The sequence below is a fragment of the Dermacentor andersoni genome, chromosome 2, assembly GCF_023375885.2.
Source record: "Dermacentor andersoni chromosome 2, qqDerAnde1_hic_scaffold, whole genome shotgun sequence".
Classification (NCBI taxonomy): domain Eukaryota; kingdom Metazoa; phylum Arthropoda; class Arachnida; order Ixodida; family Ixodidae; genus Dermacentor; species Dermacentor andersoni.
The window spans coordinates 160,529,867-160,556,546 of record NC_092815.1 but is presented as its reverse complement, the minus strand read 5'-3'; the positions used below and the strand labels follow the sequence as shown (position 1 = coordinate 160,556,546).

Here is a 26,680-nt window from a genome sequence, read left to right as displayed (position 1 = left end):
CCTACTTGGCAGACGTTCTTTTTTTTTTTTTTTCTGGCTGGCTCCTCACTACAATCGACTAACAGAAGGAACATATACACAGAAAGATAAATATGCAGTGAAAGCCAGCATATAAAAGGTAACCGGGTAGCGTAAACATCACGAAGGAAACACTGCAAGTACGCGGTGGCCTGAAACCGTTACATTCATTTATAGCCACAAACAATCCTCGAGTCGTGTCGTAGGAAAACGCAAATGCGCGGGTATTACTGACATGCATCCTCACATCACCATCTCTCATCATACCTCTTTTACAGTTTCCCATGCACAGTCGGTGCATAAACAGCAGCGACTGAGACGGCACTCAAAGGAAACGACATTGCAGACAGTGGATAGAGTCGCAGCAGACGAAGGAATCGCGTGCAGACGCCGGAAGTCATCGGGAGAGCAAAGAACCGGAAGCGAGGGCCTCATTCGGTGCTCTCCTGTGGGCATCGACCGTCCACGCCCGAGCCGAGCAAGGATACATATTACATGCACCGCAGCAACGGTACCTCTAGCCGGTCCGCGCGCAGCGAGTCCACTGGTAGTTCAACTACCCGCCGCCGCACCGAAGTCAAGAAAGAAGCGGTCGTGGGCGTGCGTAATCAGGGAGGAGGGGCGATACGCCAAAGGACACCGCAACAGGGCTAACGGGTCGTGACCGAAAGCAGAGGACGTGAGAGAAGGGAAAAGCAAAACCGCTAGAGGGCCGAGCGAACCACAACTATGAAATACATGAGCACAGAGAAAGCAGTAAAGAAAGTGAAGACTGGCTGGAAGGAAGGCACCTCCATCACTGTACAACTGCTACTAACACTTCCAGAGGGAGTCCACAAGCAGACGGCTGAGGACCATCGTCTCCTGCCGCCCGCCGCCTGCCTCCTCACCGTTTCCTTTCCTTCCGCAGTGGCGGTGCGTAATGAGGCGTCAAAAATCTCGGCGGTCACGCTAGGCGGCGCGCACTACCCCTCCTTTTCAAAGCCGGTGGCGGCTTATAGGGGAGCGCGCGCTACAGTGAGTGAGCAGAAAAACGTTACACAAACACGAGGCGAAACGTCGTCCCCCTTCGTCAACCCCCTCCGGTACATACGCGCATCTCCTTTCGGCTACATCGGCTCATGGAGGGCGCTGAATTTTCTATTCCTTTCCTCTTCTGCCGCTTCGCCCTTGCTCTGTCCATGCGTGCCAGTGCTCACGTGGCGCGGGAAGAAACGTGGTGCGCTTTAGTGCGCGATCGCAGAGAGGAAAGCGTGAAGCCCGTAACACTGCATGCTCGAGTATGTCGGCTGGCCAACTGAGCCCGGCGTAGCGAAGATGCGAGCCCGCCAACAATTCGTTTACGGGTGCTTCGCGTAGTCGCGAAATATGTGCATGGGTGTCAGGTAGAAATAACGCGCAGGTTCACAAATAAGGAAACCACCGCATGGAACTAGAGGCCGAATTCTGAACAGCGCTATAAGAACACAACGCCTGTCACGTGTTCGAGAGAGGCGGGTCACCGTTTTCTCGATGTGAATTTGTTGTCCTTCATTACTCACAACGCCCACGCACTGGACGCGCGCAGCTAAGCTGACTTGTACGGCGCACGGTTGTGTGACATCGAGCCTTCAAAGCGCCAAGGAGCAAGTCCGATCTAGACGCCTGCTGGGCCACGCCATATGAAAGCGAGCAAGACGGGTACGTCGTCAGCGCGGTACAGCATCGATTTATTATGTGTTGCCGAGCATGGAAGCAAGACGGGAGTCAACTAACGCCGCTAAATAATTCATACGCGTATACCTCCCCTAAGATTGCGGTATATACACACCTCCACAACCGAACGGAAAAATGGGAGACTATATATATATATATATATATATATATATATATATATATATATATATATATAAAGAACACGCGAGCAGGGGCGATGCGTTGCCAAGTGGCGCTGATCGAGAACAGAAAACGCCCCGGACTGGGAGCAGCAGCAGCAGCAGCAGCAGTTCAAAGGCTCGCGATTCAGCCGCTTTTCACGAAGCCGTAAACAAACGAGAGCGAATAAAAAAAGAAGAAAATCGAGAGAGCCGGGAGAAGATATAGCCGAGAAAAGGCCGCCCCTCGGCAGGGGCAGCGCAAAGATCAACGTCCTGCACCCAAACAACTAAATAACGCCCATCTCTTCCTCGAACACCCTTTCCCTCGCTTCGCTCCCCCCCCCCCCCCTATGACGTTAAACTTATGACGTCCATGCAGAGGGCATTCTGTAAAGCCACTACCCCACGACTGCTGTGGTTACGGAGGCGATGCGTTACTGATTCTGTGCGATTACCGAAAAGGAAAACATACCCAAAATTCTGGTAGCTCTGGCAGCATTGCTTTCTCTAGCTCACGAGGAGCTAAAGCAAGCGATTGATAAGTGCAGACAAAAAAAAAGCGGACGGCACTTGGTGAATTAATGTCTTTGTCATATAGGAGTAATTTAGCAACGGACGATAACCGCAGCTCGAAGCAAACGCACTCGCGTCCGCGCCACACTGGCCGAACCGCAATCGCATGCACGCTTCAGGAACGCTGCACGCAACTAGGGAACCAGGCGCGTCGTGGCTGTCGCTCCAGACACGAACAAGTTCACTCGAACCGATTTAACTTTTCCGACACAAAAGCGAACGAGCAAAAGAAAGGGTTTGAACACGATTTGATGGCTTCCGGAATGCCGAGTAAGGGTTTAAAGAAGCAGAAAAGATAGCACGTGTACGCAGGCATAGGGCAAGAGAAATACGGCGAGGAACACAGAAAAATGACGACCAACAACGAACAGCAAACAAATAAATATAAAGGGAGGCGCCCCAACCACGGTTCGATGATACTACGCGTACCCGCGCGTAACGACGGGCAAAAAATAAGTACGGAAAGAGTAATTTTTCTTCGTTCTTTGCGGGGAAAAAAATAAATAAAAAAAACGTCGATTCGTGCTAGTAAAGTTAGCAAAGAAATGGGACGTTTTTTTTCTTTTGTTATTTCGCGAACACGAGTAAATAAGAACCACAACGAGTGGGCGTGATTGCACTTTCTTCGAGCGCGAAAAGCACGCTATAGCGTAGGAAGCAAGAAGTCGTTCGAAGCGGAAGAATTAAAAAAGAAAATAATATAAAATATAAAATGAACAGCGAAGTATAATGAAAGCACGCCAGACTTCTCAAGAGGTGCTCAGCAAGCAGAAACTTTGCAGCGCACGTAATAAGCAAATGAGCAAAGCATGCGGCTCGCGCCTGCGCCGCGACCAAGAAATCAATGGCGCGCGAGAGAAAGAAAAAATTAAAATATAAGAAGACCGAATTGACTCGAGTTATGTACGCCGTCGCCTGCAGAGGAGAACGAGGAGTAGGAGAGGAAGACTTCTCGAGTAAGTCGAACCAAGAAAAAAAGTGAAACAAAAATGTGCGCCACGAAAGTGCGCAGGCAAGCCGAACGAGGCCACTGAACTCTTCTTCAGTCTCAGCCTATATAGACACCTTTCAAAGGAGTCCGACTTTCGCTGAGAATTTCGCACACATGCCTTTCCTTCCTTTCTTTTATTTTTTCTCCTCACAAACAAAGAACCAGCGCAACTGAGTTCATCAAAAAAAGGGGGCCGAAACGAACAGTTACAAGTTGTATACGTACTCTGGCGCATACGCAATGCATGCGTCATTTCGTGCGGACCCATATACTTTCGTATACGGCTCTCCGAAATGGCCGGTGCACTCTATCCAGCTCTGCAGAGAGAGCTGGCGTGGCTCCTGCAAACCCGATTGTGCAAAGCCGACGGTCAGAAGCGTACGTCGTCATGGAGACAAATGCACGGGGAGATCCGCACGAAATGTGCGCGAGGTGTGGCGTCTCTCGTCGCCTTGCCGCGGTAGGCGCGCCTCAAGACAGTATATATAGAAAGGAAACTTCAGAGACAGATATGTGCCCGCGGTCAACGATGTGGGTCCAAACCCCCGGTCCATGACGACGGCTTGAAGACCGCAATCGAGTGAGTCGGGCCGCTGAGGAAAAAAAAAAGAAAAAAACTACTAGAAGCGTGCTCTTTTGCTTCCACATTGCCGGTGCACGTTTTCACACGGTTTTCTTCATTTGCAGAAACTGCGAATCGCTATAGTGGGCGACAATTTTCGACGGGAAGGACGCCATTGATATATGACGCAAAGCGAGGACAGGAGACGTCGAGAGTTTATCGCGTTCATCACACCGAAGTAGTTCAAGAGGCAACGGTATAGTTATACACGACACGCTTCCGGCAAATCTCTCGCGTGCGCGCGTATCTTATCCGACGACATCATGAGAAGCGCGCGTGTTAATTGGTTCTTCGAAATGGGATTTGACGAATGCTGCACGAGCTAGCACGTTCCAGCTCCCCGCCTCTTTCCTTGGCGTTGCATGAGTGGATCAACTCGGGCGACGAGAAACGGCGGCGGAAATCAGTCGGGGCGTTCACGGAGCCTGTAGCTGTCCAGTCGTCAGGGGCCCATGCATGCTGAAGCGAAGAATCATTGCGGCGAAGCCCATGCCACGCGGAATTCAACACTGAATGAAGACGTTTTCGCATTTCACACCGCTACAGAGGATCAGCATCGAGCGCTGGCAGATGCATGTGAACAAGAAATTGCAATAAGGCAACAGCTAAGACTCGATGAGGGTGCCGCGAAAACGAATTCAAGCATTCGCGCGTCGCATCGAGGCAGCAGCGAGAGCGCGCGAGTGAAACCGTCGTAAACAACAACGCTTTCCTGACACGGGCGCAAGTATTCCGGAGTACCCTTTCTCGATGGACTTTCAATACGGGGGTCACCGGGCGCGCGCGTTCTTCGAACGGGCGAAGCGCGCACGCCACGCCGAAACGGAGGCGACGCGGAACATGAAAGGAGGCCAGCATCTGGAAAGGTGATAAACGTGCACGCAAGCTTTGTACCGCGTGCAACGACAAGGAGCTGCCAACCCCGAAACGCGTGTTCCAGCTGCTTACGTGTTTTGGAGCGCCCAACGCACGTCACGCTACATATACGCCGACGTCGGGAAAGCGATCGACGGAGAGCGGGGTACAACAAAAGGGCGTCGGCGTCCCTTTGTCGCAGCGCTAGCTATCGGGCATTTCAAGCGTACCCACACAACTTAGGTGCATGGTTCTGTTTAATTTTGTACAGAATTGTGTATTTCCTTGAGAGTGTGGCAACCTGCAGCACTTCCACTTGACGGATTATTGCAGAGGAACAGTCATTTCGACAGAGTGCATGTGTATAGTTGTGATTTGAGAGAGCAACGGCCACAGATCAATGTTTACGTAGCGCGTTACGCAGAAAAGAAACTTACGGAATTGTGACACTACAGCGTCCTCACCGCCGCACATTCCTTATTGGTGCTTATAGAGTGAGCGAGCCCGCGGGAAGTAATAAGTAAGAAATAACCCGCACGCTGTCAATCGCTAAAGCATCCATTCTCGATCAGGGTTCTTGTTTATGATACTGTAAGCGGTATGTACCCCGAGAATTCACGAGATTGCGTTCATCCGATGAGAGCTCGTCAATTGATTGCCCTATCTGCCGTAGTGTGCAAGACCGAGACAAAAGCAAATAATAAATAAAGGAAAGGAAATGATGGCAACAGGAATACCAGAAGACGACACAAGCGCTCACTATATATATATATATATATATATATATATATATATATATATCCTGTTTTTGTTGTTTTATTTATTTATTTATTGTATGCAGTTCCCTTCCTCGATCAATACCACCAGTTTGTACTCGGCGCCAGTGTGCTGGTTTTCTCGTAGTCCTGTTGTCTGCGCTGTTTGTCCGGTATGTCGATGTGTTCAAGCAACTGGCGCAAATTAGTACTCTAGTACAAGAACACCACGCCGCTATGCGTCGATTCCGAAGCGAATTTTCTTTGTTGCCCAAGATAAAGGGCGCCACTAGGAAAAGAAACAAATGTTTCGTCCGATTGTCCAGAATCACACGTTGTCGCCTTAAAGAAGTTATCGTGCCGTACTTTTTTCATAGTGCTTACTTTGAATACGCTAGTCACCGCCCACAAAAAAGCGCGGGAGACGAGGTTGGACTCTAAGAGAGAGAGAGAGAGAGAAGGTAAGCGGGAGTGGGGGGGAGGACAAGGCTCGTACAAAAAGGCTGCTCTTCAAGGCCGAGAAACGTTCGGTCCCAAACGAACACGAGTGCCGGAACACAAAGACGTTGGGGAAGTGCGACGGGCACGTCGTGCCAGCGGCGATGTCATCGTCGAAGCGGGCCGCTAATTGGCCGAAATCGCTTTTCGAACGCTGCCGAAAGACGCGGAAGAAAAAAACGAGAGAACACAAAGAGAATAGCTCAAAAGTGAGGAGGTTCAATGAAAAGCAACCAAGATCAAACGGTGGAGACGCACAAAAAAAAAAAAAAAAAATGAAAGGACAAGAGGATTAGAGGGAGCTCTAGCTATTATAGAGAGCGGGGGGGGGGGGGGGGGGGGCGATTGGGCGCAAATGAACAGCGAAAGCTCGGCGGCAGTGAGCGTCGCGACAAAGAAAATGCTTTTAGTTTCGAAGAAAAGGCAAGAGCTGGCGGAGAGAAGGGGGCGAGAGAGAGGGTGAGAGACGGCGGGTCTCTAGGGAGAAATCCCTGTCAGAAAACGAAGCACGATGGGACGCCGAGGAACGCGCGCGTTGGCATCGATGCGGCAGGAAGCGTGGGCTGCACCGGCCTCCCTCACGTCGCGGGAGCTCATTGATTATACATAGCCCGGAATCCTCTTCCACCCCCCCCCCCCCCCCCCCCCTCGTCAGTGCCGCTACTCTCGCCGCCCTCTTGTAGCGCAGGTATACGTTTTAATCCTCTTCGCAACAGAGGAGCGTCCTCCCATCGTCTCTAACCTCGCCTCCCCAGAGACGAACGCGAGCATAACTGAAAAGACACTTTCGCTCCACCGGTTTCTTCCTCCCTCAAACAAAAGTCCTTCCTTGACAATGCTAACGGCGTGGCCCCCGCTTTGGACTGCACAGACGTTGTCTGTCTGCCGTCACCAACTCTTTTTTTTTCTTTTTTTTTTCTGCGCACCCGCAAACCGAGTTTACTACGCCGCTCGTTTCGTCAAGAAAGACTTCGAGGCTCGAAGATGGAGACAGCACGGACGCTCCTCGCGTCCTTCCAAATTTAGCAGAGGAAAAAAATAAAGGGGGTGGGGGAGAGAGCTGTAATAAGGAGGAAGCTGCACAAAAGCAACGGCGCAAATTCAGGAAGCGAAGGTGTCCCCGTGCGTAGTCGAGGAACGGCCTGGCTCCTCGGAAGGGCCCCGGTGCCGACTGCAGAAGCCTTTCCAGAACCGAGCTGCCGAGCGAAGCAGGATAATCCCTGCACGAACCGGGCTTAGCGTCTATGCCGCTTCGCGTATTCTGACAGCTTTTTGCGAGAACAGCCGTCATTACGACTGCGCGTTTCTTCCCCCCCGTTCTCGCGCTGGCATTTCCATTTTACTCGCCCCGACCCTTCTTCTACTTCCCCGCCTGCTCAAAGCCGTTCGCCGAAAAGCGCTTCGACGGTCATTTGCCTTCTCCAGCGCAGCGGTCTCTCCTTTTGTTCGCTTTTTCGTCGTCCGCTCGATCCAGTATCGGGCACAACGGAAGCGCGAGCGACCGTCCACCCAGCCTGCTACCTTTTCCGTTCCACTGTACTTCGCCCGGTCCTCGAGTCACAGGTGTGAACGCGACGTGACGCACTCGGGACGACTAAACCCACCGCCCACGAAGTGCAAAAAGAAAGAACGCCGCCATCTTAGCGTGGCGTTCTCTCTTTTGCAGCCTCTTCGTTCGCTTCGTTCTACTCTTCCATTGTGCGGCTCAACTCTGTGCTACGTTCCGTACACAAACACACACACATGCTCGTTCGTTAGAAGAGAGGGAAACCGTCGCAGCTTCGCCTCATTCTCAAACAGCCAGCTCTTCTCTTTCAAGTAGCGGCGCGCTCCTCTGTGGAAGAACAGAAGAGCGAAGAAGAGGCGCCACCGCTGAGTGACGGATGAAGAGGAACGACGGAGCCAAAGGAGAAAAGGGGGGGGGGGGGGCGACCCTCCATCCGCACTTCCTCGGTGTTACCGCAGCGTGCGTCGCCCGCCCGGTCGCAGTCATCGAACGACAAAAGGGCCGCGCCAATGCTTCCATCGACGCTGGGACGTGTACCGTTCCTTTTAGCGCCGAGGCCCAGAGGCTTTCTTCGTTCCCGGAATAGACGGAGCCCCACCACCGCTGTGCCTTTGGCGGGGCCTCCGGCGAAGTCCTTTCGGTTCTGCCGAGAACGTACAAAGAGCTAGGTGTTCGTATACGCCGTACTGCGCGAGAAGACTGGCAAGACGAGTGCGGGTTATGCCAACACGTGGTCAGATCGTAGACGAGGCGAGTTCGCGATATTCCAGCGGCACGCCTATCTTGTAAAACAAAGAACTTCGAGCAAGGATCTGGCCGAGGCCCGTAGTCACGCGAAGCTCTCTTACGCTGGAATCGTTCGCAAGAGCCAAATTCGAGCCAATCCTGGTGCTAGACATATCATTAGAGAATGCGCCCGGTAGAATGGCGGATAGCGCTTACGAACAAAACGCTTCGCGAATTCGGCCCTTGAAGAATCTACTCGAAGAGAACGGAGTCGAATTCACGAAGGTCTTCCTTCTCAAGCGTATACTTCGCCAGTGGTAAGCCGCCGTCGCTAAAACAATTTCCACCATCAAGATGGTTTAGAATTCACCCTTGCGAGTAATTTTTGCTTACGAGATTTCCGTAATTATGCGCCGGAAGCCTTCGCCTACAATTTCACCTCGGCTTCGAATTGTTGCGTGGTATCAGAGCCTCCGAAGAGCGTAGAATTCGTGAGTTCAGAGACCAAAACTGCACCCGCAGAAACGAAAACCCGCTGGGATACCGAAAGGAATGCCGGGGAAAGAAAATTTACAATTCAGATCAAGCGAGGTGCAGTTGTACTATGAACATTTCGATGGAGGCGAAACGCAAAAACGCCCCCGGGAGTACCGGGCACTGGTTGTGCACCTTAAAAGAACCCAGGTAGTCAAAATTAATCCGGAGTCCCACACTACAGCGTGCCTCATAATCATATCGTAGTTTTTGCACGTAGAAACCACAGAATAAATAAAGAGAGAAGGGAGAAGCAAGTATGGACACTGAAACAAAGCATGCGCGACCCCAGTTAAAGGACTAGCTTGCACCGGTACCGTATCCCTTCCATTCGATTACTCTCCAATCCATCTGTCCTTAAGGTGGAAGAGGAAGCGCGTTGCTCTCACACTTGCCTAGGGCTGCCCGCACCCAAGATTGCGGCAACTGTAAAGAACATGCTCCTCGTCGGGCGGCCCGAGAGAGAGAGAGAGAGAGAGAGAGGTTCCCAGCGGCGAAGCACAGCCCGACAACCACCAGGTCCAGAGGGTAATCAGAGCGACGGCAGGGGAGAAAAATGAGATCCGCGGGCCGCGCGTCCTCCGCCTGTGTCTTTGCCGTTAATGATTAACGAGCCGAGGCCCGGAGGCCGCCGCCGACGGAGGAAGCAGCAGCAGCGCCCGCATAAGGAGGAGAGACGGCGACGGATAAGGAACGCCGCGGTGGCGCGGCATTCATTTCCTAGCGACCCATCGCGGCATTCCTCTTTATTCATTCGCGCATGTTGACCAAGAGCCGGCACTGCTGCAGCGGGGACACCCGATTCGACACCGGGGGGTCGCACAACGGCGGTCATGCCAGCGCGATAGGAGCCGCAGCACGGCCGTGTATCCAGCGAGGCAAAATACAATATACGAAGAGCAATGGAAGAAAAAAGAATCAAAGCAGATAGCGGAGAGAACGGGGGAGAAGTTGGGCGAGAGAGGGAATTCACGAGAGCGCGAGATGAGCCAACCTTCTCGCCGTATAAACAGCTTTCGCCAAATCAGGCAATCTGGTTATAAGAAATGTTAATTTCTTTCCTCGTTCCCCTCTCTCTCTATTCATTCATTTCTTTATTTCTCTCTCTCTCTCTCTGCCTGCCACTGCCGTGACTCTACAGGCAACGGGAAAGGAGGCCAAGAGGAGGTTGCGCGCTGCCGGACGGTTCGAAGGAGAGAACTGTTGAAAACGAGCGGCGGTGAAATGCCGCGTATGAAGTGTACCTGCGCCATTATTATGAAGCGCGCACACTCGCTAAGCCGCGCGTTGCGTAAGCCGCATTGTGTATGCCTTGCCGCGCGCGGAATAACATATTCTGGGAGGACGCGAGGCTCGATCGTCCGTGCGAGCCGCGTCAGAGCAGACCGAGGCTCTCTCTCGACGCAGCCCCGTCGCACGCAAGCCAGAGCTCGCACGTGAAAACGGCGGCGAGGACGAGGCGCTACATAACGCAGCTGCCGACGCCTCTTTAGTACAACCGCGTCGGCACTCCAAGCGAGCGACGCCCGTCCACGCCCACCGCAGCTCGACGCGGGGGCACACGCACACTCGACGGTCGGCGGGGCGCTTGGCGCGTATCCAGGAGAGATAGCGCGGACATCAAACGCCGCCGCCGCCGCCGCCGCCGCCGCCGCCACAGAACGTGCGCGCGCACGCGCGACGTATGGCTCGGACAGACAGGCTCCCCCCCCCCCCCCCCTCTCTCTCTCTGAACACTTGTTCCGAAGCTTAGCGAGTGAGATGCGATGCGGGATTACGCAAGGCTATAGAGATCACAGGAGTGAATCCCCCAGGTGGGGGCGCCGCTAGGTTTTCAATATTCTCAGAATGTCTGGTTTGCACGAGTAGCTTTGATTAAATGCCTGTCTGTGCACATCTCTACACCTTCTCTCTCTTCCATCTCTTTCCCTTCTCTCTTTCCCAGTGTAGGGTAGCCAACCAGACTCTTGACTGCTTAACATCCCTGCACCCCCCTCTCTCTCTCTCGAAAGAGAGAGAGAGCCATACCGGCTGCTTCTGAGGCCCTCAGAGAGAGAGAGAGAGAGAGAGCCAAACCGGCTACTTCTGAGGGCTGAGAGGTCAAATCGAGTGAAATTGTTCAAGTTTAGTCTGTTTAACGTCCCTCCCCCCAGAAAAAAAGTCAACATACTACAGAACGCCATAGCGGGGTCGTCGTATTAATTGCGGCCACCTGGGGTTCATTTAACGTGTACCTAAATTTATGTAGACGACCATTTTTTTTTTTTCGGAGTGCAGTAGGCGCGGCAGATATTCGAACTCCCGACCTCGAGCTCGGCAGAAGAACGCATGAGTCATCGAGCACTCGCGGCGTGTTGAGTAAAGGAAGGGCACGGAGGAGCCTCGTTTTCAGGGACTTGACATAACGTGCAAGGCCGACAGACATTGAAGCGCAACGGAAGAATCACTTCCGCTATTTTCTCTAATATCTATTCTTATTTTCCTTTTCTTATTAAACAAGGATTTCCTTATGGTTTATAACGAACATCAGTATAGACGTAAACTTGCACTTTCTCTGTACTTAACAGACAACTCTAATTAATCAAACCATTTAGCGCTTTATCCTTTCCTTGGCTTTGGTGTTTGTTGGCTTCGTGAACTTGGTGTAATTTTGGAGCCGGCTCGCTGTGATAATTTGGGCTCCTCTGCACTGGTCTTTCACATTTATCCCTGTTATTAACATGAATACCAGACGTCAAAGAGGCAGCAGCAAAAAAAAAAAAAGAAAAATAAGAAAATTGCACGAACACAGTCATGTGTTGCACTGTAAGAGTGACACAGACTTTACACATGCGCTACGTGCTTCTGTCTTCGACGTGCCCGCTGACATGCACTATCCCCGCTAACCAGGCATCGATCAAAGGTGCTCTCGATATCAGTGACGCAAGCGTGAGCGCGGTGTATAACCAGTGGTGATTATTCGGGCAAAGTCTATACCGTCACGCTATTCGACCTGCGCCTCGCTTAACCCGCCACAGAGCCCTTTACCGAACATGAACCGAAGCTTCATTGCCAGCTCACTTTCATAGAAACAAAGAAGAAAAAAGAACCGGCCGTAGCTAAGCACACTGGCAGTGTATGAGCTCAAGACGCTGGAGCTGAGACTACAGGTTTCTAGTTGAATCCGCAAGCAGTGTGTCCCTATATACTTCTCGTCATCGGACATCACGAAGTAAGTAGCCAGAACTGTGGGCGGTGTGTGCCGTGTTATACCAAACAGCGTTTGTAAATCCCCACAGGGGCTGTCAGTTCCAGACGTAAAACGCCAGCAACTAGTAAGCAATCAAGGTTGTCCAATAGCTTACGTGAATGCGTGACCTATTTTGCCTGTATATACGCGGACGTTCCGAGTGGGCGACACGCGTGCACAGAACACCCGAGGTATATTGGTTTCACGGAGCAAGCGCGTGCTTTAAGAGGCCCGGCCGGGTCAAGGCTTTCAGCTTCACGCTCGTCAAGACAAACCGTGCCGGCGGCCCCCGAGCCAGGCGCGACAGCCGATTACACGACAGCCTTAACGTATCGTGGCATTGGGCGAGCCTATAGCCAATCGCGCCAGCAGGACGTCCTATAGGCTGTCGCGTGTACTAGCTTTCGCTTTCGCCTGCCTAACTTCACCAAGGACGTTGGCAAGTCGATAATTCTCCGATGTCACGCAGGCCTCGTGTAAACGAAGCGAGTTTTAGCGGACCGTGTGTAGCCTTGATGGTGCTATAATGCGTGACGGTGAATAGTCTGCGCAGTCGTGCTTTGCGACGTTGCTGTGCTCGTGAATCCGTAACTCAATTTGAGCCGTTTGCTGCGGACCCCTTTTACATTGCGGATACCCTCATGCGAACCAAAACTGTCGGTGGGTTAAGGACGACTTAATTAAAGACGACGTAAACGCTTGCCATGCAGGGGAAATGCTTCGAGGGCTGACCACGTACACTTAAGGTCATCGAAACTGTCGATAAACAGTGCACAAGAACGTGACAAGGAAGGAAACTGTTTACATAATGCGGCGTTCTTTATTTTCTTTCTTTCACGCCCCAGTGTTATATTTACGCATGTATACCCACTAACCCAGCAACAAACCCTCAAGCACGCAACTGTGTTATGCAGCAACTCGTGCAACACTATAAGTTCAGATAACACAAGCGGGCGGTAGAGATATGGCCCTATACAGTACCTGCTGTTCATGCATAAAGAAATAGCTCGCGAGCATGGGACGGATCAGCCTCGAATTCAGCTCGGTTTCCTTTCTTTTTCGTGTACACTGAAGCGCATCGTCACTACACGAGCAGTAATCCCGTTAGCGGCGCGGTACAAAAGCTTTACGCGCACTACTTTCTTGCGCGCATCTCCTCTCATAAATACGGCGCAAGTCGATTCGGTCCAAAAAACGAGCGATGCACACGATCCACTCGAATAAGAAAGTGCATATAGGTCACACATCGGAGGCCTTTATAGGAAGGACGTAAATAGAAGGAAAATGAGAGAGGAGTGAGAGAGAGATGCCTAAACAAAAGAAAGTGTTCCCTCCACTTCGCAAAACTTCGCGCGCGAAAGACATACGACGGGAATGTCTCGACGGACCAATCGGAGTACAAATAAGACAGACAAGAGCCCTCGGCGAGACGCAGGCTGTACGTATAAGTCATCGTAAAGCGAGAATAATGGGGCGGGATGGAGGAGAGATGGGGAGGGGGATGGAGTAGAGGCAGCACTTCGGAACGTGGAAAACGGCGGAGACACTAAATGATTCACGTAACGCGCGGTCGCCGTTCATATGCGCCCATCAACCGCCATACAGTTCGCTTTGCACTGAAGAAAGAGCAGAGGCGGCAGTTTGTTTCTACGGAAAACGGGGATTGGAGGCGAATAAAAGAAATATTATAGTAAAGAGCACGCCACATGAAACGATAGCAGAAAAGAACGACAGAATATACGAAAACCGCAGCGATGGAGAACAGCCCGCGTAATATCGCTGGGCCATTCAATAATTTCAGAAACTTTACGGAGGCGGCGCTCGCTCCTCCCTTTTTTTTTTTTTTTTTTACGCTCGTATTTCGAGTTTCCTCTCTCGAAAACTGAACAGCCACAGATGGAGCGAGCTTTACCGGCTGCTTTCTTTTTTGAGGCATGTAGTACATGCCGTCGAAGCCACCACGAGCACGGAGACCAATCTCGCCAACGGCGATCGAAAGGAGGGGAGGCACTGAGAGAGAAGGAGAGAAGACGTACAGGTCTAAGCGCCGTGCGTGTGTGCTCTACGCGGCGCGCTGCAGCGAAGGCGAACGCTCAGTGCACGACGACGAGATTTCGGGCCCTCCCCCCGCGGGAGGGAAGGAAAACACCGCGCGAGATTTACCCGGGGGGAAATCCAATTCCGTCTATGGCCCATGGTCGTCATATATATCGATATCCATCTGTATCTACACGGTATACATCCACATATAGACGGGCATGAAACGGACATAACGGAGGGCCGCTAGTGCAGTAATGTGCAAAAGGTCTTGTTCAAACAGGAAAAGAGAGAGAGAGAGAGAGAGAAAAGAAAAGGCGAAAGCGAAGAGACTATACAGGAACCTCAGAAGATAGAGCCAAAATAGAGAAGCTCGAGCCAATACACGCAGGGCTATGTAGTGCACACACTCAGAGAGCCCCAACCGAGCCCCGGTATAGTACAGGGAACCACGCTGGTGCTATAGACACACAAAACACAGCGCACCACAAGAGGTCTTATATAGACCCACAAAACACAGCCCGCACGCGATCGCTTTGCGGCCTGCGCTGCCGGCTTCCGCTGCTGCCTCTCCGGACAAGAGGCGAAGGAATGGCGCTCGTAAAAACCCACTAACGTTTCCGCCTGTACATGCACCCCCCTGCGCTTTTTTTTTTTTTTTGTACTCTTGCGAAGTTCTGCCCGCCTTCTTCAGTTGGCCTCAGCCAAGAAACAAATCGCGTTTTCTCGAAAGAGCGAGAGAGAAGGGGGGGGGGGGGGGAATATGAAAACACGCACACGCCACCTAAGTCTGCGAGCAGGCGTGAAGGAGAGATTAAGACACGCACGTTATACACAGGAGGGAAACAAGGAAGAGAGAGAGGATAGAGAGCACGACGGAGAAAAGAAACCAGTCAAACAAAACGAACTAGTGAAAGGCGAACTGTTCGGCTATTTTACGCGAGCTCTGCAGGCGACCTTCTCGTTTAGAGCAAGACGCTTCGTCGTTGGTTTGAGGAACGCAGTAACGGCAGAGTGCGCTATAGTGGCGGACGCCGCAGTGGAAAAAGAGCACGTTTGGAGGAAAAAAATAAAGAAACTGCGACACTCGCGACCATCAACGATGGCATTCCTTGCAGAGTCGCGCAAGTTTTTTTTCGCCGCTGGAGTCGCTGCAGGCAACGTTCAGCAGCAGCAGCAGCTCGTTTCACGTACGGCCGCTCCAACTATCGTAGTAGCGCGATTTCTCTCCACGTTATGGTTCTGCTTACTACCCCCGCCCCCCCTTTTTTTTTTCTTCTTAACTGAGAACATGGCGCAAGCCATCGCATCGACGTCGGCGCTACCTTACATTCGCGTGAACTAAGGTGTCTCGCACGCGCAGCGTTTATTTTTCTACGTATCCAACACCCTTCCATAGCGCATTTCTTCTTCTTCTTCATTTCATTTTTCATTTCCCTTGTCCCCCTTTCCAGTTTCACTTCAAACTTCTGAAGTGCACCGAGGCAACCACAACAATTCGATCACTTCGTTTGTTGCAAAAAAAAAAAAAGAAAGAAAAAGAGACCAATCAATCAAAGAAAGCAACGGCAAGCAAAGGAGACACGAATAACCGCACACCCACCCAATCGATTTCAATTTCTCGCCCGAGACAAAAGGGGGCAAGACAGCGACAAGTGCACAACGCGACAGGGAGGAGGGAAAGAGAGGGTGGGGGTAATGCTCTCGAAGCTTTGAAAGCACGAGCTTGCTTGCGCGTGCCGGCGTGCGACGCCACCGCTGCGTGCGGGTCGAAGCAATACAGCGCGCGCAACACGGAGAGGAGGAGACAGATAGTGAGCGAGAGAGAAGAGGTGCTCGGACTCGCCTCGCTGTCAAAGACAGGAGGCGACAAATTTCCTGTTCTCTCATTTTCACCTCCGGGCCAATTCTTTTTACCCCCTTTCTGGCTGTCGATGCCCCCCCCTCCCCCCCCCCCGTACAGTATATGATGGGCGGCTTCCTAGACTGTTACTCACTCCAACTTTCTTTTTCTTCTTCCGATGCGCACAGTGGTGAGGCTGGAGGTGTAGTTAGGACAGCTTCTAAGACCTCGTGACGCCGGGCGCCCAACTTCTTCCCGTTATAAACGCTGCCCTACAGGGGCTAATACCGCAAAGACGCGTGTATAGTCAAGCTTTCCTGCCTGGATATGAGATGTTTCAGACAATGGAGAGCCGCTATAACACGGGTCAAAACCCGATTTTCGTTTTCATAATAAATGTATTTCTTTTTCTTCTGCTCACGAAAGGTAAGTCTGCATTTACAAAGTGAAACAACATCGTCAAATACAAAACGCACCTAGGTACGGCTCTAGGTAACACGGGTCGCGATGGTACTTTTTTTTGTTTTTGCACAGGATGATAAGACTTTTCCACCACAATGCAATTGATGCAGCGGACACCCAACGCAACACATGTGCTATAAGAATCAGGTTTCTTCACTTCCTACCGAAACCTAACTCAACGTACTTCGCTCCGCCCAGTGGCCGACTCAGGTCCCATCCAACCGTGACCGACAGTATACCCGACCGCTTACATCGAATCGGCAATAATGCGAGCGACCTCACTATACAAACTTTAAACTGAGTTGCTCGATCATTTATACAACCCCCTTATTATTAATAAAGATCTCTCTCTCTCTCTCTCTCTCTCTCTCTCTCTCTCTGCAATCTTTATGGACGCGGCTCGTACATAATTCAAATCTTTAAACAATCTGAGAAGTATTTCTTTTTTCGTTCAACCTTGACAAGGTGCGGCGATTACGCGCATCGTTACGGCACTTCCGGGGGCCACCCACGCCTCGTACTTGCGCTCGAGTTCGCGCACACGCAAGTACACATAAACACACACACACACACAGGGAAGGAAGGGCCCACGGCGGCGTGATGATTAATGTGTCTCCCCGGTATTGTGCGAAATTGGCTTCGTTGGCTCCTGCTCCCGAGCCCCTTTTATTTTTTCCCCCTTCGCAGTCTCTCACGCCTTCAAACACGACCTCCCTCGGCGCCACCGCGGACGGCGACACGTTGGCGTTTCGCGCGTTCCGGCGAAAAAAAGCTATCGCCCGTAACAGCGGCAAACAAGCGAGCAAGCCGTCTCCAATGAAGTGCACTGTACGACAGGCAAGGCCGCGAGGATTCAATCTTCGAGCCACGGAAGGACGCCGTGCACGGCGGCTTCAGTTTCGTAAGCAGAGAGACAGGGTCAGCGTTATTCTTTTCGAGGCTCGTTTCAAAGCACGCGGGGCAGGGTGTACGAAGTAACGTTTGTGGCCAATTGAAGGGCTATCGTTTTCGAAGAGTTCTTGTCACCGCGTACTGAAGAGTATGTACTGCAGCCCAGATCGGTTTTGTAGGATGATGTGCTCCACCGAATGAGGAGCCGAATTTCCGCGATGACATTTCCACAAGTGACATTTTTGTAACGGTTCTGATGGCCATCAGTCGTGTCGTCTACACCTCGGCCCAGGACTCTCTCTTGGAATTACGTATGGTTACTCGCGCTAGTACTCGCAAAAAATCCCAATCTCCAGCTTTGCTGAGTGGGTAGGCGTACAAACAGGAACTTTAATTTGAGGCAGTCCGCGAGTCGTGCGGCGGCCTTACTGTCGCATGTGTGTTTTTTTGGCCACGCCGGTTCTGCACCATTGATGTCGCGAAGAAGGCGTACAAGCCTGCGGTATTTCAACATGGCGTCCGAGATCGGGCGGCACGCGCTGTCCTTTTGTCCCGCACCGCAACTTCACGGGCCCTGTACTAGGACTCGCCAGAACAACCTTCTTCAGCGCTGAAAATGTGTTTCGTGTGGCGGTGAGGCGAGAACATACTTCCAGGCACTGGCTAAAGTCACACAGTTTCATATTGTACTTTATACTAAACTGCAGTTGTGCGAGTGTGACAAAAGTGTGTGTGTGTGTGTGTGTGTGTGTGTGTGTGCGTGTGTGTGTGTGTGTGTGTGTGTGCGTGCGTGCGTGCGTGCGTGTGTCTGTGTGTGTCAGAGAGAGAGAGAGAGACCACAGGAGCAAGTACGCCAAAGATTCTCACAACGACGTACACGACCGGACCATGCACTGTTGCGCGCGAACGTGCGAAGTCACCTCTACGGAGCATGCGAAGTCACGCTCTACGGTACCTTGATATCTATCGGCTAGCCACGCAGCAGCATTGGTGAGTTGTGTTTATAGGGCTTCGCGCGCTGCCTCTCCACAGGAACGGAGATACCCCAGAGTGCCCCGAATATAGAGCGAAGCGCCACTCCAGCGACTCTTTCTGATAAGAACAACGCGATTTTACCGTCCCTGTGCGCTCTCCCCTTTCCCCCTCTCAGGCGTTCACCGCGTGCTGGACCTCAGCGCAAGCATCGTGAAAATCCCCCTCCCCGCCGGACGAGCCTCCTTTCCCGCTTCCTCGCCTTCTGCACAGGCGCGAACACACACACAGACACCCACGCAGTCGCACCATATCCACTTTAATTCCTGAACACGGTTCTGGCATGGTCCTTCGTCGCGCCGTGTGCCGTCTTGAACGGGAATCGATGCCTAATTTGCCGGTGGACAGGCAGCCGGCGAAACGGAAACGTATTATTGCTCCCCTCCTCCCCCGCCTGCTTTTTTTACACCGGCACTCGCGAAGCGCCGCCCGTCGTCGGAGCAGCAGCAGCAAGCAAGCAGCGCAGCGCGCAAACAGTGGAAGCGCGGCAGCGAGCAAAGAGATAATAGGATGGAGATGTAATAGAAAATCTCCTTTTCTTTGCGCGCCACTGAAAGGTAATAAATACTTCCCCTCGCTCGCTCGCTGCTGCTTCTTTCCTTCTGCACCTTAGCCTCATATCTTTTTCACTCTCTCTCCCCTCTCTGCACGGCCGCGAGATCGTGGGAGTTCCTTCTTTTTTTTTCTCTCTCTCTCTTCCGCCCTGCCGCTTGTGTTCGCTCCGGTGATTGCGTTAGAATTTCTTTTGTAACTGTTTATTTATTTCGTAGTCTGCTGTGGAGCAGCTCGCTTTTGTTTCCCTCTCTTCTCGGATCCCCCTTCGAAAGAGCGATACACGCACGTCTCCAAGGGCACCAGGGAAGAGCGTCCCGCGCGTACGCCCGGCTTGTCTCCGATTGCAAAGTTTTCTCCGCCAGCGCGCGCGCCTGAGTTGCGCCGAAGAATGGCAGGAATTTCGGGGAACTGCTCGCCTGCTTGTCCTACTGCAGCCGCCGCCTGTTTTAGCCGCTATGGCGTTTCCCTCGCGTTCGCCCCGCTGTCCCCCGCAAAACGGGAACTTTACGCACGACGATAATGAAAACAATACGAGAGAGAAGGAGATCGCAAGAGTCTGGCAGAAAAGCGCAAACTCATCGTGCCCTCGACCTTGCATTCCTCGCGCATGCGACTCAGCTCTGCGCTCACTCGCTTGTCTGGATCACTTTCTTCCGTTTTGTTGTTGTTCGCCACGCCGTACGTGTCCATTGGCGAAAAATCTGCTCCTGGTGGAGCGAATACGACGGTATACAGCGATGGCCGAGAATGATGCTAAAAAAACGAACGAAGGAACGAACGAACGAACTTGGAAAAAAAAATGAAACAGAAGCACGAAAATCACGATTCAAAATTCCATTTCCAGCAGTGTGTTCTTTACGTGCTCTCTGCCACGGTTATGTGTCTGACCGGTGCACGGTGGGGATATTGCTATCGAAATACAGATGTTACGTTGTGTTTTCTAACCCATCGAAACGCAGGAGTCCCCATTAAGTCGACCAGGCTAGTCAGAGTTATTAAGACGAGCTGAAAGCGGCGCGTTCGCTCAGAGCACGAAGTTTTGACACGCAATCGCGAAAGCGCAACATTTACGACACCTGTGACGTATTCGATCCCGGGGCTCCAGGTGATTTCTTAAAAGAGCCTCGCGTCGTCGAAACTCGCGGAGCGCGCTCACGCCGGCCAAGCCCGCAGCCACATTACAGCTGCCCAGTGGCTCGCTGGAAAGTGTCTAGAGAAATGGTTGGACAGCCAGCCAGCTGTCACGGGTCGTTACGAACGCCGGAAGCAGCATTACCGAGACGCATTCGTTCTCGAGTCGCGTAGCAGCACTGCAGATGCGACGCGAAGGGAAAGCGGTCAGGTCCCGAGCAAGCGGGCTTTCCCGCAAAGCGTCGACGACGCATTTCGCTACAGCGCTCGTAGAAATGCGAAAACACGGCGACGGCGCATGCGCCTTCCGTGGTGGTGGCCCGCCGGACGGCTGGCCGCAGCTCGGTTTCTAAACGTTGCGCCATTAGCGTAATAGGCGGCCACACATTCCCACGTGCACGCATCAGCTGGACGCGCGGTCGACAGACGACAGAACAAGAGGGGTGGGTGGAGGCGGTCGCCGAAGCAAACAGACGCAATCGGCCTGGGATGCCTTGTCGGAAAACAACCGTACCGCGGCCGGAAAACCAAGTGTCGATCTTGCGACCAAGCCCCCTCCCCCCCCCCCCCCCCCCTTATCCCTTCAAAGTGCAGGCCGCTAGACGAGCCAATTAAGCGCCCGGCGCACGTTCCGCGTTCCGGCCGTGTGCGTGTGAAGCGCGAGGCCGGATAACGCCGCTGCGCTGTGCGCAAAGTGACCAGCCGACGGTCGGTCCGCCACCGTCGAGGCCGCCACCGGCCGCTGTCCCGGCACCCGCCTTTATTTTTAATTATTGAATGCTGCGCGTTGGAGGATGCGTGTCGCGATGTGGGCTGAATACGTGAAATTCGAAACAAGTGACAAGTATTTATATGGCTCTAGTTCCGGTCGACATGCTCGGGGCATACCGTCTCGAAAACATCTGTTCTGTTAAAGGGACACTAAAGGTTAATATTAAGTCAAGGTGGACTGTTGAAATACCATCCTAGAAACCTCGAAACGCTTCTTTCGTGCGAAGAGGATACTTATTTTAAGAGAAAATGCGTTCTGAAGCGTCCGCGTACCTCTAGCGCCGTTCAAATCACCCGCCCTCCGATCGAGGAGTATTGATGTCATGGTCTCATAGTGACGTTTCGCCGTCGGTGAGTAAAACGGCTTCCGCAGACGCCGCTACGGCTTTTCTGCACAAAACGCAAACGCGCGGCCAGAAACAGAGCAAAGACAGAGCCGACAGTAGCGCGAAACCGGAACTAGGTGGCTAACGGAAGGGAAAGCGCGCGACGATAAGCTGGTTCTTTATTTTATGACGCCAACTTCGACGCTCGTTGCAATGGACTACCCTGACAGCGACACATTGGCTCCCTATGCTGGGCTCGAGTTCAGTGATTTAAGCACTGATGAACGTGACCTGCTGCTGAGGGCTCGCGCTGCCAGCGTCATTGCGTACTACTACGACGGCGGCCTGCTTTGAAAGCCATTCCACGCGACTTCAATAAAGTCGGCGTTGAACTCGTAATCCTCTAGACGAAAGTGCAGCGAGCACACTACGTGATTTTTCGGCTCTTTGCCAGCGCGCTGTGGCAGAGGTACGGCACTTAACCGCGGACCGTTCGTGCATCCCACAACATCACATGAACGTGGCATTCTCGCTGCTTGTTTCAAATGCAAGCTTCGCGAGCCAGCAGGAGCACCGCAGCACGACGCGATAAAGAAACAACTGAAACTCCAAAGCGCGCGCGGCGCAAAGTCGAGCGCGCAGAGTCGAGCGAAAACGAAACCTTTCGATCACCCATACTACTGAAAGGCAACGTCAAAATGTTATTTTTTCTTAGAATCGAATAGAAGTAGGCAAGTAGCATTTTCTTCTTCTTCTAATCTAATGAAATGATCTTTTTAATACGAGTAGTTGAGTACTAGTGACATAAATTATGATGAGGTGTGCTTTCGTCATCGGGCTAGTACCGGAATGTCGCTGGGGGGTCTCAAATCGTGTCATGCATTTACCTCAATTTCTCGGTTACTAAATCTCTGTTCGCGATTATATTGACGCCTTAGACAGCTCTACGGCATTGCTTTATCACTTTAACTTGAATTTATGGTAACCTTTAGTGTCCCTTTAATGAGACGGTTTAGATGCCAATTGCTACGCAAACGCCACCTACGCAACGGCAACTGCCGGGGAAGTTCGTGTTTTGCTGATATCCGGAAAGGGTACGGATAGCTGAATTTCTGTCGAACTATAACCTATAGATAAGCACGTCAGGATGATAGGGAGAAAACTGAAAGCGCCTATATACTTGACAAGTGAAGCAAGCTGGGCAGATGCCCATTAAACAGCCCAGGAACAGACGCGGAAGTAGGAATGAAAAGGTCACGGCGAGCGCCCTGTAAATTATTATATTTAGTTATGTGCAAGCATTACGAGTGTCATGGTGGAAAAAAAAAAGTGTACATGTGGAAAGTGCGAGACGCCCGTCAAGTGCCACCGTCAGCTGCAATTCGCTTCTCGAAGACGCAGGACGTGTGTCGAGTGAGCTCTATAAACAACACTTCGCAATGCGGTGAACGCCGTTTAAATCACGGATCCGGGACCTCAAAGGGGTGCGACATAACGCTACAGCTTTTCTCTAGCATCTATCGCTAAATCGCCAGATTTTTCATTTCCTGCGCCCGCGTCGGCATTTGCATTGTGTCTATGTTTCCTATATTGAGCAAAGGGGCCAGACAAGACGCCATTCGCGACATCGATATATCGAATTTCCTTATGTATCTATTTAATGAACTAGTGAGACGAAGCTTTCGCACTAATGACACTTCATAGACATTACGAGTCACAATTGCCACTTAACACGTCTGCACGTAATAGTCAATGGTGTTGACACGCATTCTAAATACTCGCACGAAAGGAAAATCACCTTGTTTCCTCCTCGCGACTTGGTCGCGACATAGAATGCCGGCTGTGAATGGATGCGCGTAAGCTCGCGTATTGACGCAACTCGTGCGAGAATTCGAGACGGTTTTTCTTTCCAGCGAAAGTAAGTAGGTGCTGCGCTTTGCTGTTGCTGCAAGCGGCACGGCACTGCCTGCGCCCGAAGTCAAGAGGACCCGAAAGGTCGAGAGCCATGATCAATGGAGTTTAAAAGGTTCGCGCACGACTCGTTCGTCGGAGAGAACCGTTATTAAAGCGCCAGTCACGAGTCAAAGCGCACGCGGCGCCGATCGGCCGCCAAAACGTACATTTGTCAAATATTCTGTTTCGCCAAAAGCCGCGCGCTCAAGTAACGCTGACAATGTATACTGTAGTACGTATACGCACACTTGGCCCTCGTTTTCTTGAAAATCGGGACGTTTGTTATAACAATGTGTATTTATTCCATCATTGAAGTTCCCTTAGTGCCAGCCAGGTACGTCTTGATGAATTTGCTCACGGTTTGCACGTTTCCGATCAGATGTATGGCGAGTTAACGAATGACAGTAAAGGCGAGCTCGGCAGTAACTAAAAGAATGCAAAGTTTGCCTAACAGATTGCGGTAGGGTGCCGATGGTGGACCAAATGACCAAGCCTGCCCGTACTGCTGACATCGGTTTGATTTCTTCAAGGAGTTTAATGGTAATCAGATGAAGCCTACGCAGGACAATGCATGACATTAAGAATTCATCAGCGCGCTGAGCTGCTCCCGAGTATTCTAGCCGTCTCCAAGCGCATTAATGTTCGCGGGGCAAATATTTTTCTGAATGTTCTCCTTCGTGTGTTGCTTAACAACTTCCGTTAAGCACGCTTTACAGCAAAGCACGGAGTCACCGAACGTCGGCAGCTTGCACATAATTCAATGCCTTGATCATATCTCACTTTCACGACACGCGACGGCGATTTGACCATCATCGATGGCGTAGAGTTACGCATAAATTACAGGGTTCTCTGCGAAGTACGATTTCATAGCTGAACGCTGTCGGTACTCCGGGGACGCCTTCGAAAAGAATGTGCTAAGTTTCGTGCCAGAAGATCATATTCACAGGCTGTCATCATGAATCACGGCAAATGTCGCACGATTCGATTCCAGCGGGACGAAACATTCGCGACGCGCTATATACTAAGAATCAAATGCCAAGGTTGTCCGTTATGAAATTCGCCGGTATCAGGTGCGTACGACTGGACTCGCACAACCAACAGGTCTCCGTTGTCGATTGTAACCAACGGCCGCAGTCAAATTACACGAAATGTCGAAACACCTGATCCGTCATTCGAACGACCACATCTCTGAACACCCGCACGTCCACGGTGTCTCGCTTCGCCTCGGTGAGCTGTCGGCGCAAGAGAACGGGGGCCAAGATAAAGAGATGGTCATGCGCCTTGGCTCACCTGAGATGGCCCGCGAAGGGACGTCGTTTTCGAATCCTTTCCCTTGGAAGGCGTACTTGACGCCCGAGCAGCCGGGTTCACTGCTCTGCGCTTCGGCGGCGTGCCACAAGTTCGCGACCAGAGCGGTGGCGGCGACCACGAACACAAACATGTTCTGCTTCCCCATTGCTCGGCGGCGGCGGCTTTCGAGGCGATCGCGAGGGGCCAGGCGGCCACAGGGAGAGGCGCGCGCGTGTCCCACTCGAGTGGCGTGCAGGCACAGTCGGCAGACGATGCGAGGAGATTGCTATGTAGTCCTGGTGTATCCCATAGCAGGCTCCTTGAGCGTGCTTCAACTTCGAGCGGTGACTCTGCTCGGCAGACTGCAGCGATCGCTGTCGCAATGCACGCTCTTGTGAATAACAATCAGGGCCTTTGAACGGAGCACAACTTACCGCACGCAACGCGCCCGCACGTACAAATGCAAGCGGGAGAGGAGCGCGCTTCCCTCCTCAGCTTAACAATGCCCAGGGTTGCCCGACGCGCGCGATGAATTGAGCCAGGAGAAGCGAGCTCCGCGTGCTCTCTGCGTCAAGGAGCGGTGGTGGCGGCGGCGCTGCTGTCGGTGGAGCCCATGGAGGAAGGAAAAATATAGGAGACAGCTTTACGTCACCCAGCCAGCCTTGGCAAGCGAACGCTCCGTGAAGCCACAGTGGTGGCCCAGCACGTGACCTCCTGCGCCAAGATCCCGGAGGAAGAATCAAGATTTGCTGAGACGTTTGGTTCCCAGTGTCTATTCCAGTAGCTTTTATTCGGTGCGCGCTTGTTCAGCTGCCTTGCCGTGGCTCTGCCTGCAGAGCGGGAGCACTAAAACCAACCGCGCACTCTGACGTACGATCACGTGTTGGGCCACCAATCGCCCACCAGGTTTGGCTTCAATTGCGTTGCGGTGTGTTCGCTACTCTCTTCTTTGATTCATCCATGGTGGGGCCGTTCAGATTGTCCTTGTAACGCACCACACTGCTTCCCTCGCCGTTTAACACACTTGAATAGCAGAAAACCTGGTAGGCTGGCCTAACGCAAGAAGTAGAAAAAAAGACTCACCAATTTCTAAGGAAACGGTCCTGAAAAACAGTATTTTTCTTTCGGTCACTAGAGGACAATACCATCCATAAAGTGGTGTCGGAGTTCGAGTGCCTTTCTGGTATGCCCGTTTCTACTGCCAGCATGTTATTACCAAAGCCTGGATTATAACTGTGTACCCTATTCAAGTTTTACTCTGCCTATCGTTTTTCTTCATTACAGTGCACACGGTACACAGTCCCCTGAGGAGGGGCCAAATATCAGCAATTGGATAACGGTAGCTATTGTAGCGCCATCTGCTGATAGCCTATTCAAATTATATTTTGGCGGGTCTTTCCGGCAAGTTTCAATTCATGGTAAGATGACTTAGAGAATGACGCTGTTTCTTGTCGACTGTCTTTACTACTCGCGCGTATTTACACTGCATAAAAATGCCTATATTATGACAAAAATTACAAATGTGCAGAGTAAGTAGCATTGTGAGATAGTGGTCCGTGTATGAAAATTCCAAGGACAACGTCTGGCGACACTTCTTAAGAGGAAGCTTTAGCTCGGGCCCAAGTCTGACGCGGCCTATTCAAATACATGTAAAAACGCAAAAACGTTTTTCTGAGATAACCCCTGGACCGATTTTAATTAAATTTGTTGCTTTTGAGAGAGAAAGTCAAGTTCTAGTGACTGTTGGAAGCGGAATTTTGATTTAGGGCTTGAATTTTGGTAAAGAGATTTACAAAAATTCAGAAGTTTGAAAAAAATAGAAGCATGAAGTTTACAAACTAATAGCTCTGCATCAAGAACAGATATCGCGGTTCTCTAAACGGCATCCATTAGATCATTCAAAGCGGACAAATTTTATATGTCATTTTACATCTTACGTGAGTTTGTTACGTTGTTTACGAGGGTTCTGCAAAAGTTGTAATTACGTATTAATACATTTTTTGAGATTCATGTATAAGATGTCAAATTTGTCCGCTTTAGATGTGCTATTAGGTACAATTCACAGAATTGCGATATCATCTATTCTTGCTGAGTTGACACAGTTGTAAACTTGATAGTTTCGTTTTCTGAAAATTTGCAATTTTTGCCAATTTTTAATAAAAAATTGACAACCTAAATCGAAAATGCGAAACCAACAGTCACTAGATGTTAAGTTTTTCTTTTAA

The 26,680-nt window shown here is 51.5% G+C and overlaps 1 protein-coding gene across 1 annotated transcript in view; it reads right to left on the bottom strand.

Moving 5' to 3' along the window:
* LOC126540523 (glypican-6-like) overlaps positions 1-24,944 on the bottom strand; it is a 154,885-nt gene extending 129,941 nt beyond the window's left edge. Inside the window, exon 1 of the mRNA XM_050187337.3 lies at positions 24,456-24,944. Coding sequence (XP_050043294.1) covers positions 24,456-24,621 — 166 coding nt within the window. The 5' untranslated portion in view covers positions 24,622-24,944. The remainder of the gene's footprint in view (positions 1-24,455) is intronic.
* Positions 24,945-26,680: the final 1,736 nt, after the last annotated feature.